The sequence below is a fragment of the Ambystoma mexicanum genome, chromosome 6q (assembly GCF_040938575.1).
Source record: "Ambystoma mexicanum isolate Mex_15411 chromosome 6q, UKY_AmexF1_1, whole genome shotgun sequence".
Lineage (NCBI taxonomy): Eukaryota > Metazoa > Chordata > Amphibia > Caudata > Ambystomatidae > Ambystoma > Ambystoma mexicanum.
The window spans coordinates 1,086,463,826-1,086,478,630 of NC_090937.1; the positions used below are offsets into that span (position 1 = coordinate 1,086,463,826).

The window sequence follows — 14,805 nt, forward strand, 5'->3', positions numbered from 1 at the left end:
AGAGGTGGAAGGCTAACCCATCCTGTCCATAGGGACAAAATGTGTCCTCTAAATCACTTCAGGGGAGGTAAAAGTCACGGAGACCTGATAGGGCGAAGGCCTGCAGGTGGCTCCTGTAGTGGGTAGGTGTTGCCGGGCTCTGGACATGGAGAAGAGAGCTGGCTGGGCACTGTGGAGGTGGATAAATGTGGATGATAGACTAGAGCTCCCTGGCTGTGGTGAGTTGGAAGACCTCCTCAGATGGCTGTATGAGGGGAGCTATACACAGAGTTTGGGTTTGACCCGGCCACTACCGGATGTGTGCTCAGAGAGTGATTGCATAGGGCCTCACATGATCCCAGTCCCCCTCTTAGATAGAGAGTGCTTGATTTATTTCCTAAGCCCATGTCACAGCATTCAACCACCACTGCTATGGTGGGCTACATTCCCTAGCAACCCAATGACTGGGTAGAGGCAGTGTGGTTGCCTTGCGTGGGGGGCACAGGTTGCTTACATGCACCTGTGGCTACAACGGGAGGAAGTCACTTGTTTCCCTGGGTAAACCAGCCTACCATTCTACCGCTTCAGTTCCTAGGCTCTTTATTTTTCCTCATAACATTTTATTGGGTTTTGCAAACAAGCACAACCATAACAACAAATCAGTAATAGATAATCACATTGCAGAAGAGTGTATGCTGAAGATCTCATCGCCATTGTCCATGCTCTGTTATGTTCATAGTGAGTGAGTGGGTGGGGACCTGAGTTCTGGGATGATCTGTATGGGATTTGTTGTTTAGTAAAGCGGGCTCCATTGGAGCCATCTGGTAAGTGGTGGTCGTCTGGTGAGGGCTGGGAATTTAACTGTATAGTCCATGAATGAGTCCCATGTATTTAGGGTTCTATTCAATGATCCAGCTCGGATTGCTAGGCTCTTAATGCGGGAACAATATGTGCCATGGACCAAAACAACAAACCTCACAAGACAGGAAGACCCTGAAATGCTGCGGAGCCATAAAACTCAATTTATGGTGTTGCATGCCACAAACACTAAAATCTTGCGGTACAAATCAAAACCTAATAGAAGCTATTGCCCCATGAGTCAATCACTGCCCTTAACCAATAATCAGGTAATGAGGTGAGGGTAAGGAGAGATTGCTGGAGATAGAAGACTAAGGACCTCAAAACAGTCTTGGTGGTATCCCGGTGGTAAATCCGCTGCGATACTGCCAACGCAAATAGCGTTACTGCAACTCGGCCTGACACTATTATCGCCGGATCCCGAGTTGTAAGGCTGTTACTCGCCATTTTACTCATCCATAAGACTCTGTGGGGCAGTAATGGTGCTATTACCACTGGCGGTATTAGTGATGTGGTAATAGAGCCACAAATGGGTGGAAAGTAATGAGTTTTACCTCCAGCAACAAGCTGGAGATAAACCTCCTACTCTCCGCCCAAACTAGTGATTGGGCAGAGCAGTAATGAAGCGGTAATAGCGTTACTGCCGCATTTTTGCTGCTCCGCCCAACCCCTGATGAGGCCCTAAGACTGCAACCAACAAGAAGTCTCTGCAAGCCCGAGGAGGCTGGAAGGGAAAGTAGGGAACTGTTAAGCCCTGGTAGAGGAAGACTGACCAGAAGTGCCCAACAGCCCCTCTGAAGTCCCTGGTGGAAATTAGAAAGCCAGAGCCAAATGTTTTCCACTAGTGGCCCCAAGAGGAGGGCTAGAGTAATGTAGCTACCTGAAAAGGACCCTGAATGAGGGGAGCTTAAATAGCCTTTATAACCAAGGTCCAGCCGGCACCTGTCATGGATCCGTAAACCCAAGATTCAGGAGGGTACCCGTCATGAATCCTGAAACCTGAGGGCCATATTTATATATTGATACTTTCATTCTCCCTTTTTCTTACATATTGAATGGTCTGTGGACAAGGAACAGTCACGGGTGGGCCACACAGACCCCAGCATGTGAATTAATAGTTGCAAACATGCTCAGTAAGCGGTGTATATTTTGTATTCTCTGCTATCTTGGTGTGCTCACTGAGCATGATACTTTTCCCCGATGTAAGATTTGTGACAGGCCGATGGAATGACTGCCTGACACCATGTTTGCCGAACTGGATTAATGTTGCAGGATGGGTTTATTAACGGGAAGGATTATTTTCCTGAAACTGGCTCTCAGCCCATTGCCCACAGCCACTAGGAGTTTCAGATCAGTAAATCTAAAATCCAAGACGCCGTACAAGCGAGATATAGGTTTAGTGCATACTCGCCCGTCCAGAGCAGCCCGGGATGCATTCAGGGAAGTTAGTGAATCTCAGCCCTCACTCAATACTCAAAATGCAGACACTCATAGAAAGACCCACCCTGGGGAAGGAGGGAACAAAGCATAAAAGCAACCTCCCTAAATTGCTTAGTGTAGATTGCAGGAGCCAGAGGCTCATATTTGGAGAATGCTTGAGGGTTGTAGAAGAAGCAGAGAGCGGTAGAAGAAGCTGTAGCGGTGGTCACAGTGATGAGCAGGAGGAGGTGTAACATTAGAGATAGAGTGTAGGCAGAAGGCAGTGGTGGTAGCTTTTGTATCTCCTGTGAGTTATGCTTGCATTCTAGACCTGCTCCATGGTAACGAGAATGTTTATCGAGAACCTAAGGTGAGGATTCCAAAGGGGACAGTTGAAGGATTGTAGAACTGGGGACATCCAGGAGCAAGGGCTTGTTAGACGATAACCAATAAATGAAAATACATCCAACCTTACCTGACTACATGCAGTACTTCTTAACAAATTGTCAACGAGGTGGTCTTGGAGGAACAAGCCCCTGCTGGCGATACTCTGCAGATATGGGACAGCTGTGTGACTTGGTGCAGGCCCGTCAGCTGCATTTATTCAGCAACATTGCAGAGTGACAAGCGGAGCGATTGTAGCACCTGGAGCTGCGGCAACCACTGAAGGCCTTCATGCTTCTCTGGAAGCCAGTGCAGAGACATCTCTGTGGGGGCCATTCCCTTGAGGTAACAACACAGAGATGGACTGGTTGGTTCCCTCCGCCAGCAGAGCACAGTGAGGACAGACTCCCTGGCGTCTGCCCTCATAAGGGAGCTGAGGTGGGAGAGGAGCCATAAGGGTGGAGGTTGCTGAACACAACATAGCACTTGGGCGTGTGGAGTGCGTGTTCTCTACCACAGCTTCTGAGATTAAAGAAAAGAACCCTGCAGCTTGTGGACGTTACGTCGAAAAGGAGTGGAGCTATAAGAGCACTCATCCTGGTGATTGGGGGACAGTGGAGCCGTAAGATCACTCATCCTTTTGGTTTGTGTAGAGCTTGCCTTGAGAGCATTGAAGGATTTTCAAACTTTCCTCTTTATCATCAAAGAAGGTCAACTGTGCTATCCTGAGGGACAGTAAGCACTAATATGTTTGAAAAACTCCAAGCACACCATCATTCCGAATGTTCAAGGGCCAACGGTTTTCGTGGCACACCTAGGTACCCCTAAAATAAATTGGGGGACATGGAAAAAGGGTTTTCTACACTACTTAAGAGCAGCTTGTGGAGGCAATGTAGGAATAGACAGTCAATTGTCCTTGCTTATGGATTGGCTAGGGTATGAAGGACAGAGGATGTATGATACCATACCTGAAATAGACGATGGAGAAGGTGAAACAAAAGTGTGAGTGAGATATACTATGCCCTGAGTAAACTGGACAAACACTTTAATCCCAAGGTTAGCACCATCCTGGAACACTATCATTTTGCTACGAGGTAGCATATACAAGGGGAATTTGTTGGGGAGTATGTGACAGCTTTAAGAGGACTTGCGGGAACATACAATTTTGAAGAGAAGTTTGACAAGCACATAAGGAACCAATTCATGGTGAAGTGCAATCAAGACAAGATGAGGAAGGAACTTTGGCTGAAAGACACCCCTCTCTCTAGACGAAGTGCTCGTAATAGTCAAGAGAGTTGAACACTCCTTATGGTGTTTACCAAAACATGCAAAGGCAAAGGTACCTGAGAAGGAGAATGTGAAATCAGTTATGATGGTCGAAATGAATGTGCAGAAAAAAGGTTTGTAGGAAGGACAAGAAAGACAGTAGTGAAGAGAATAGTTATCGAGGGCTGAAGGGATACCCACAAGGAGATGTGGCAGCAAAGGACACTTGTCAGGGGCACCAAATGCCCAGGCAGGAAAGTAATGTGAAAGAAGTCTAACAGATGGGGACTCTTTGCAAACTATTGCAAAAACCTAAGGGTGAATAAGAACATTGGCAGTGTGGTACATGATGAGGGGCAAAGTAATGATGACTCAGATGATAATGATGATGTTGCTGGAGCTGACGAGTGCCCCATAAGTGTAGTGGGTGAGGATTGTCATAGTGAGGATGAGAGTCCTATTGCTGAGGTTCTTGTTAATGGCATACCGATACACATGATGGCCGACTGGGGAACGAAAGTCTCCAATTTCAAAGGAGGTATAGGAGAAAATGTTGGACGGGAAGGAGGATAGCTCGATGCCACCTGACATTAGCCCAAATGCATACAATATGGACAACATTAATATTCTTGGCTAATTTATGGCCACGTTAGAGTACAAAGGGAGACAGGCAGTGGGAAAGGTCTATGTGACACACAAGGGTGCAGCACTATTGAGTTGAAGGAACAGTGCAGGCTCAGGATGAGACTAGATCTCAACACATGTAAGCAGGTATTTGCGGTGACAGATGGTGGTGATGTGATGCCAGAGGTACTGGGGTATCCTAACCTGTTCTCTAACAAGATTGGGAAGTTGAAGGGGATGGTTCATAAAATTATTATGAATAATTATGTATTGCCAGTTGTGGCAACATTATGATCGGTACCTGTTGCGTTTAGGGAGACTGTAGGGAAGGAGCTCCAAAGTGAAACTGGGATAATAGAGCAAGCTGAAGCAGTAGGGTTATCTCCTTCGGTTGTGGCCAAGAAAGGGAATGGAGATGTGAGGTCATGCGTAGATCTGGGCAAGATGAACGGTTGTGTTGTAGTGGAACGACATCCACTGCCGAACATGGGATAACTGTTTAATCTCATTGGAGATATGGGAGTGTATTTACAAAAATTAATTTGGCACCTGCCTATCATTAAATCGAATTACACCCCAAATCGAGAAAATACACAGCATTCAAATCCCACAAAGGGGTGTTTCAATTTAAGCACATGCCGTTCTGATTAGCTTTTGCAGCATTAGTGTTTTTAAAAGTTATGTACAGATTGTTCAGAGATGTTGCAAATGTGTTCTGCTTTCAAGGTGACATTTTGATCTGTGGGAGGGATGTATCAGAGCATGATAAAGCATTGGAGAGCCTTAACTATATTGAGTGAAATAGGGCTTACTGTAAAGGACAAGTATGTTTTCAGATGGGAAGAATTTGAATACCCAGCGCATGTGATATCCGAAGGTGGAGTAAAACCAAAAGAGGAATTGGTTAACACTATAAAAGAGGTGTCAGTACCTAAGTCAAAGGGTGAGCTCATATGATTCCTAGGGTTAGTAGAATGTTATCAAATGTTTATAAAGAACTTTTCGGAAGAAATTGGAATCAATGGGGGAAGTGATAAGGAGGAAAACTAATTTCAATGGGATGAGCAGTGTGAAATGGAATTCGAAGCCATAGAAGAAGAGGTAGATTTGGGGACACCAGTGGGTCAATTTGACACTAAGGATAAGGCAGTTATCACCACGGATGCAAGTGATATATGGATAGGTGCTGTGTTATCCCAGACGAGAGAAGATGGAGGTGACCTAATCATTGCATATGCCTCATGGAATTTGAAGGGTTTAGAATGCCAGTATTCAGTGATAGAGAAACAAACATTTGGGTGAAATTTTTGAGCTTTTTGTGGGGACAAAAATTCAAGTTGAGGACAGATCACAAACCACTAAAAGCAGTGTTCGAAAGTAAAGGTATGGAGAAGGTATCCAAGAGACTTGCAAGTTGGGTGATGTGCATGCAGTGTCATGATTTTGAGGTGGAGGTTGTATATGGGAGGAGGAATATTTTTGCGGATCATTTGTCGATGCTGAGTGTGGAAGTGAAAAGAGGAAGTGAAGAAATTGGGTGGAATGAACAAGTTTATACCACACACAGTGGGATTATTGGGAAAAGAGAATGTGAAGCAGAACTTGAAAATGTAATGTTTCAAACAAATAAAGGAGTATGTGAAGGGGAGGTGTTTTGGGTGATAAGCACCAAAGATTTGGGGAGGTGAAAAAGGAACTAGTGTGGAGAAGAATTTATTGCAACGTTCAGGAAGAGTAGTGACTCCAAATGAACTGAAGGATAAGCTGATTGACATGCCCCATGAGGGGCATACAAGTGTAATCAAAACCAAAGAAGTTTTGAAAGCGGATTATTGGTGGCCTTGCTTTAATAAGTATATAGAGGACAGGTTGAAAACATATTTTGGGTGTAATGAATCAGGGAAGAGGTTGAGGGTGAGGGAGCAATCTCTGACGCGTACTGTAGGAAGACTTGGCTATGGACATTCTGGGGCCCATAAAAGGTGGGTTTTATGCCAAAAGATATGTGTTGATAGATTTATTTTCCAGGTGGGGGGAAGTGAAAGTGGTGAGGGAGACCACTGTTGGGAGCATTGAGAAGTTTCTAGGTGACATATTTGCTAGAGAGAGAGGGGATTTCGAGTAGCATTTTAACTGACAATGGCCCCAAATTTACAGGAGAAGGTATGAGGATCATTCGGGAGAATAATGGGATAAAACACAAAAGAACAGCATTATATAATCTGCAAACCAATGGTGTTGTGGAAAGAGTAAATACTATCTTCTTGTTAATCTAAGAGTTCTTAAATTCTCAGCTATTGGATGTGTTTGCCATTTTCGTTCTAGGCGTCTTACACGTTGGGCCTCATTATGAGGTTGGCAGTAATCCGCTGGTGCTACCGGTGAGTTGCCACCAACCCTGTAACACTCTTACTACCGCCTGATATCCCAGTGCCAACGGGAGATCACAAGCAGCAGCGGTAAGGGTTAATCCCCATTTCCATGGAGCACAGTAGGACTCCAGGGAAATGGGGACACAGAAGCACCAGCACTGTTGCTAGCGGTGCCAGTGCTTCCGTGACAACCATGCCGCTGGTAGGGACCTGAAAACCCAGCAGGTCAGGTCTGCCAGAGAATCTGTGTCCCCTACCGGCATCGTTGTAGTATGGCTGTCTGGAAAGGGACCCTTATTTCCAGACCACCATACTCGGAATGAGGCCCTTTGTGGGCATTCAACAATGTTGTCATATGTATTTTGCAGGCTGAAGTACGATGACCAGAGGGTTACCTACAGCTATGCCAGAGGTTAAGACTAATTCTAAACCTTCCAGCCATCAGCTCTTTTGATTTGCTGTAGCTAAACTATCAGGCGAACATGAAACAGTTTGCATCCTTAGAAAAGGGCAGCTTTGTGACTCAAAACGTAATTGAGGATTCACTCCATTACAGTTCATGTATTTGTTTATCTATTTGGAAGTTTCATGTAGCACAACATTTAGGCATTTGAAGCTGCATATTGTATATGATGGCACTCTTCAGCATATTGAGGGTTATACCATTCCATATGATGACTATGCAGGTCATTATTAGGGTATTTGAGGCTGTGCTTCACATATGACTGTGAAAACCTACTGGCCTCGTCAGTCCTTGTTTTGTATTATATTCGGACATATAACGTTAATGTTTCCGTATAGAATGAGTAGATTGTTAACATTTAAAAGTGTACACATTTACATTTCATACATTATTGTTATTAATCCAACAGACATCTGGTAACTTTGTTTATTTCTGTTTTATATAGGGCACCTCCAATAATTGGCTACTTACCATTTGAGGTTCTGGGGACGTCTGGTTACGATTATTATCATGTGGATGACCTAGATAATCTGGCCAAGTGCCACGAGCACTGTAAGTGAATGTTGTCTTTCTCTACTTGCATTTTGTTGGTCATTACCAAGTGGATGCCTATGCTGCCCTAATTTCTAATATTTTTATATTAAATGGTCGGGCTGACAATGCTCTTGTGAAATACACTTTTTATGGTAGTTATACATTAAAATACTGCTTTCAAATGCTGGAAAGAAAACACCAAAACAGTTCAAGTTATTTTGTACTTATACTCATAAGAATGAACATGAACAACATGGTGAGAAAGATAAACAGTAGCTAATAACATTGTGCACAAGTTGCCATTATGAATAAAGAAGTGTACCTTGCACTGATTAAGTTTTATAATTATACATACTGAAGAAGAAATTCTAAATTGTTACTTATTCCTTGTGAAGATTTTCTTGCATTCAAAACAACACTTAATAACACATAAATGACAGTTTAAAATGAAGGTGTCAATGGATTATACAATCAGGATTATTGTTAAGCAAACTTTAGGAAGCTATTGTAGGCACACTATGAGAATATATCATTGAACTTCAAATTGAACGTTTCCTTCATTCAAAGAAGAACAAATCTATACCAATTGTAGAAGCAGCATACCCTCCTCGGTCAGGTAATCATATAATATTGGATGGATATCATTGTATAGTTGAGGTAAAAGCTTTTCAATATCAATTTGTCTCCAGTTGAAATTTCACAATTTAAAGATAATACATACATCCACAGAAATCTGGTGGGCGTGTGGGTTCTTTAGTTCAAACACGCCCAATTTCAAATAGAGCACCAATGGGTTGTGATCAGTCTCTTGGCGTTTGAGTACTTGCATTTCCATATGTTATGATATGAGACCTATATTACATGATGATGGAAATATGAAATAAACTTTACTTATTGGGATCTAAAATGATCTATACATTGAACCTTAAATATTGCCTAAACTCTCATATATAACATGAAACTTACATGCAACCTCTGCTAATACACATACATCCAACAGCAGTGTTAGCAGTAGTGTGGTTGCAAAATAGTTTACCCTTCAACACTGAACATCTCTAAGCGAGACCTGAAGAATACTTTTGGTCTTCTATTTGCCATGACCATTAGTATGAATAACTGTCTCAGAACCAGCAAAGATGACGAATTCCAAGATGGCCACTGCTCCCTAAAGATGTAAGTGCAGGCGGCCCACTCCGACAGACCTTGCTTTATCAATGGCTTAGATCTGTATTGTTAGGCAAGCAGATAGCCCGACTGCTGTCGCAAGAACTCTGGCGTTTATGGAAAAGAGAAGCAGAGGTATACTGTCTTCAGCATTCCAACCGACTGTGCGATCGCCTACATGACATCTCAAGTGGGGTGTGGCCTGGAGGATTTGGCCCAGCTGATCGCAATTTAACATGAGGATTCGGGGACGGCAGAGAACTCGTCCCCTTGCCGGGAAGCTTCACATTCCTAGCTGAAAAAGATTCTGTAGGTGGATCGAGGGACGAGGGAGATCTTGCCCCTTTGCCGGGAAGCTTCAGGTCGCAGGCCAATTGTAACTCTGCAGGCCGATTGAGGGACTAGAACTTTTTGGCCCCCCTGCCAGGAAATCTTACATTGGCATTGGTACACAGCGAAGAAGCTCGAGGTAGGAGAGAGGCAAAGCGCCCTCCTGAGAACACAAGTCCGTGGGGAGGGACCATGAGGCCTGCGGACCGATTCAAATTGGCAAAGCATATTAGCAGCAGCCCCGGCAACCACGGGACACAGCATAAGCTTTACTACCCCATTCCTCAGATGTAACGCAGCGCCCACAGAACGTCTGATTGGGGTATGGTTTCAACTTGATCTTGTGGCACATAAAGGGCACACAACGGCAATGGGTACTGGGGGTAATATACAATCCCTGCCGGGGGCCATAAGGCAGACACTTTTAATACCCAGTGTCCTCTCACATAAATCTAGATGGGGGATTACAATAGCACATAACTAATCCCAGTTGAAGACTGGGCAGAGTAATAAAAGGGAAAAAGCATATTCCGGGACCATGTAACCAGAGGGAAAATTTGCCTTGGCTACTTTCAGCAGAAGTCTATACAATACCAGGCGACTTCCAGTAAACTCTAATGCCTAAAGTAAACTGTCTTCTTCCCCTGTAAGCCAGGAAGCTCTCACTGGACAGCATACTATATACTGAGACAAATTGCTCCATATCTTATGCTGAGGGGGAAAAAGAAGCTTTCCCAAGTGGGACCTACCAAAATTGAGCCTCCTAAATTGAACCTTCTACAGAAATTGTGGGCTACTGGCCAGATGCCGTCCGCGATAGATAACATTTCAACACCTCCTCCAGAGCCAGAGCCAGGCAGCCTTGACATAGACATGGTGGCATCGAAAGGTGATTTTGCCGCAAGCTTTCAGGAGTTTCAAGATACCTTTATGGCGTCTTTTCAGCAACAGTTTACCTCTTTTATCACAGAAATAAGGCAATCACTCCAGAACTTAGGCAAAGAGATTGTATCCCTTGGGGAACGTTTTTTATAGCAATGAAAGGGCTAGCCAGGAATTATTGCGGACCCACACAATCTGACATTGCCTTGGAAGCACTGGCAAGGTTAACACACAACCTTGAGGTGCAGTGCGAAGACTTGGAAAACAGATCACAGCGCTCTAATATACGTATCAGGAATTACGCGGATATAAAAGAATCGGTAGCTCACATTTTCAGTGACCTAATTGCAGAAGAAGACCCGCCAACAGTTTCGCTGTACCGCCTCCACAGAACCGATCCAGGGCCCGCCCCCATGTTCCTAGTAGAAGCACCAGATCAGCCAGAGAAATTACAAGTAGTTTATTATCAACATACAAGTCATACAGGTAGAGACCCCCAACCCTCTCCACAGCATAACATCAACTGTCTCTCTTCAAGCAATAACATTCCATATGATGCTACAGAAGTGCATGTCATGGCATTCTTCTCCCAGCATTCTACTGATCAGATCTACATTGTCAGCCTACACTGAGATATCACCATAACACATCCCCCTCCCTTATCAAATAAAACTATGTACATACATTTTTCTTTAAACATCAAGAGAAATAAACATAGTATTGTGAAGTCGCCAAGTGTGAGCACACCTTATTTCCTCACCTTGGCAACCCGCGACAGATTCCACACTTGCCCACTCTCCAATTTTACAGCACCCTCAAACACCTGAGCCACCCTAACAGGATCCGAATACAGAGGATCCCCTTTCTTTGCAATGACAGCCTTTCTTATTCTGACCATGTCACCTACTTCAACAATTGTTCTCTTTCTGGGGAATTTCTCATTGACATTTTCAACCCACTTACTCTTCCATTCATCCATCCTTTTTTTAACTTCTTCCACTACCTTATCTGTCTCTCTCGCCCGGCCCAACCAAGCCGGCGACAATACTGTGTTGCCCTACCGCCCTCTCATCAACTCAAATAGACTAACTCCCGTTTCAGTATTGGGAGCCATTCTCAAAGCATACATTTGTTCCTTTACAGTCACCTTCCTGTCCAAACCACATGCGCTGCCTCTTCTGATACCCTCCATAATGCAACGGTTGACCCTCTCAATCATGCCGTTGGCTTGAGGATAATACAATGCCGTCTTTTTGTGTTTAACACCACACTTGTAAATGTACTCTTGAAAGAATCTTCCCGTGAACTGTGGACCATTATCTGTCAACACGCTCCTAGGTAATCCTTCCCTTTCAAATACTTCCTCCAGAAATGCCACTATGGACCGTCCTGTGATGTCCCTCATTATCTTAAACTCCGTCCACCTCGAGAACATGTCCACTAGTGCAAAAATAAAACTACCTCTACTCCTGCCCATGTCTACAGGTCCTAAGATATCCATGGCCAAATCCTGCCAAACACCCTTGGGACTTTCTGTTCCCCTCACTGGCTGTGCCACCGCGGATACATTCTTCCCTGACTTTGTACAATCAACACAACCTCCAATTACCCTCTCAATCTCACGGTCCAGGCCCGGCCACCAATAATCGGCCTTAATCACCTCCTTGGACTTATACACACCAATATGTCCTTGATGCGCAATATCAATAAGTTTTCTTCTTAGGCAACTCGGCACAACTAACTTGTCCCACCGATATACCAAACCGTCCTTCACAGATAATTCAAACCTCACCTCCCAGAAAGCTCTTTCTTCACCTGATAACCTCTTTTCTGGCCAATCACCTCTAATGAATGACATTATGCGTTTCCACATGTCATTCAAAGCAAATGCATTAATCCATTCTTCTTTGTGAATTACACCTCCTCCAGTGGTAAAGACCAAAGACTCAATATCAGCATAACCCTCATCGCCATGCTCATCTTCAACCCTTATTCTTGACGCATGATCAGCTTGCACATTGTCTTTTCCTGCCACAACCTCTATACTAAACTTGTGACATTGTAGTCTGGTTACCCAACATGCAACCCTTCTTGACACCTTGTCCAGTCCTTTACTTTCAAATATGGCTTTCAAAGGCTTATGATCTGTTCTCAACACAAAGTCTTGGCCCCACACAACATTTTTTAACTTTTCAATTCCCCAATGACATGCTAATGCCTCTTTTTCCAAGACAGAGTAGTTGAGTTCAGCTCCCCTCAACATGCGTGAAGCATGTAACACCACCATCTCTGATTCGTCCCTTCCAACTTGTGACATCACCACACCAATTCCAGTTTCACTCGCATCAACAGCTAGTATCGTCTTTTTCCTAGTGTCATACATGGCCAAAGGTTTGGCCATGTCAATTTTTGACTTAATCTCGCGAAATTCTCTTTCGCACTCCAAGCTCCAATCAAACTCTACACCCTTCCTCAATAATGCCCTCAGTGCAGTAACATTATCAGCATAATTCTCTATGAAACGATGATAGGATTCTATTGTCCCCAAGAATGAGCGTAGTTCTGCCTTATTTTTAGGAGATTGCATTTTCTTTATACCATCAACTAGCTCTCTCTTTGGTTTCAATCCTTCTTCAGATATTTGATGGCCTAAATATTCCACTACCTGAGTGGAAAAGACACACTTCTCCCCTCTCAAAGTAATAAACCGGGCCCTGAATATTTCCAATGCTGTTTCCACTTTTTTCTTTAGATCTTCTTGGGTATTTCCACAGATTAACACATCGTCCTGGAAACACCAAACATTAGTAATACCCTTGAATAACCCATCCATCACTTTTTGGAAAACTGAAGAGGCTGAAATTAAACCAAATGGCATACGCCTAAACTGGTAGATACCGTCGAACGTAATAAAAGCTGTCAGTTTGCATGACTCAACATCTAGGTTAATCTGATGATAGGCACTAGCCATATCTAATTTGGCAAAGAATTTGACATTACCGATCCTACTCAACAACTCCCCCATGTTGGTAAGCGGGTGTCGATCTGCCACCACACAACGGTTTAATTTTCTCAGGTCGATGCATACCCTCAACTCCCCACTTGGTTTTTCAACAACAACTACAGTGGAGATCTATTCAACCGCCTTGGCTGGTTCAATAATACCAGCTTTCATCAATTTCTCCAATTCTACACTCACAGAATTGCGCATTGATAGTGGCAATGGTCTGAGTTTCGCCGCCACAGGTTTGCTACCATCCTTCAAAACAATTTTATGAACCATACCTTTGAGGCAACCAACACCTTTGTTGAAAACATCAGGATATTCAGCAATCAGACTGTTGGGAATTACTTCCAAACCACTGCGCACAGATTCCTTCCCTACATTTAAAACCTGTTCTTCGCTATTGGGATCTAACTTCATACATAGACCCCTTTGTTCCTTCCATCCTAACAACGTCTCACCATTCTTTGTGACATATAGCTTGCCATACGTAACTCTGTCTTTATATTTGAACATTGCCGTACAACACCCTAACACCTCAATTCTGCTACCATTAAAGCCACCAGGTGTCTTGTCTGACGGGCTCAACTCATCCATCCTTCCACCATTCACGTTCTCATATACAGCTTTTGACATCAAGGTAATTTTAGAGCAAGAATGCGCAAGCATCTTAACTTGGCACCCATTTACTTCAACCCAGGCTGAAGGGTGCTTGCACTCATCCACCTCGGTGCACTGAACCATGTTATACAGTGACAATTTCATTATCAGAGCCCTCACACTCCTCTGATGAAGGTCCATCAACTTCCTCAATCGGCATTACACTTCTACCCGTACCAATATTGTAATTAACACAGCAATTCTCAAAATGTCCCCATCTTTTACAAATATTGCATTTCGACTTCCTCCCAGGACATATGGGAGAAGTAGATAGGTGGCGGGCACTTCCACACCGAAAGCATAAACGTTCTTCTCTCTTTTTGCCCAGTTTCTGTATAAATTCTCTTTGGGGAACTTTATTGGTTGTCTGGGCTCCGTTACCACCTTTCCCTTGGTACATCTCTGATTTGGCCGTTTTCCCTTTCTGTTTTCTCTGGGCTTTGGTAACATCTCTTTTCTTGTCACCTACTCTCAGAACCTCAACCTGCTGATCGACTTTGTTATCTTTCGTCCCCAACTTTGCGACACACTGTAGTGTATGTTCAATCCTTTTTGCTATACCAATCACCTCATCCAGGCAAGGGTCATCTTTTAACCAAACTTCTTCTCTAATTTTGTCATTGGAGCAGTGCAACATAAATTGGTCCCTAATGTATTCATCCAAGCTTTCCCCAAATTTGCAATTCAATGACAAATGTCTCAGGGCAGTGATGTACTCTTCAACCGATTCGCCCTCCTGTTGCGATCTCATACCAGAATGATAACGTTCCAAAACAGGGTTTATTTTTGACTCGAAATGTTTGTCCAGCTTTGCTAGTGCTGCATCAAAATCATTCATGCCCTCCTCAGCATCCAATTCATTCACA

At 43.8% G+C, this 14,805-nt stretch overlaps 1 protein-coding gene across 11 annotated transcripts in view; it reads left to right on the forward strand.

The window, feature by feature from the left end:
• Positions 1-14,805, forward strand: part of CLOCK (clock circadian regulator) — a 2,930,945-nt gene that overhangs the window by 1,557,109 nt on the left and 1,359,031 nt on the right. For all 11 annotated transcript variants that reach the window (XM_069631637.1, XM_069631640.1, XM_069631638.1 and 8 more), the window contains one exon: positions 7,811-7,917. In XM_069631637.1, the coding sequence (XP_069487738.1) occupies positions 7,811-7,917 (107 nt within the window). The remainder of the gene's footprint in view (positions 1-7,810; positions 7,918-14,805) is intronic.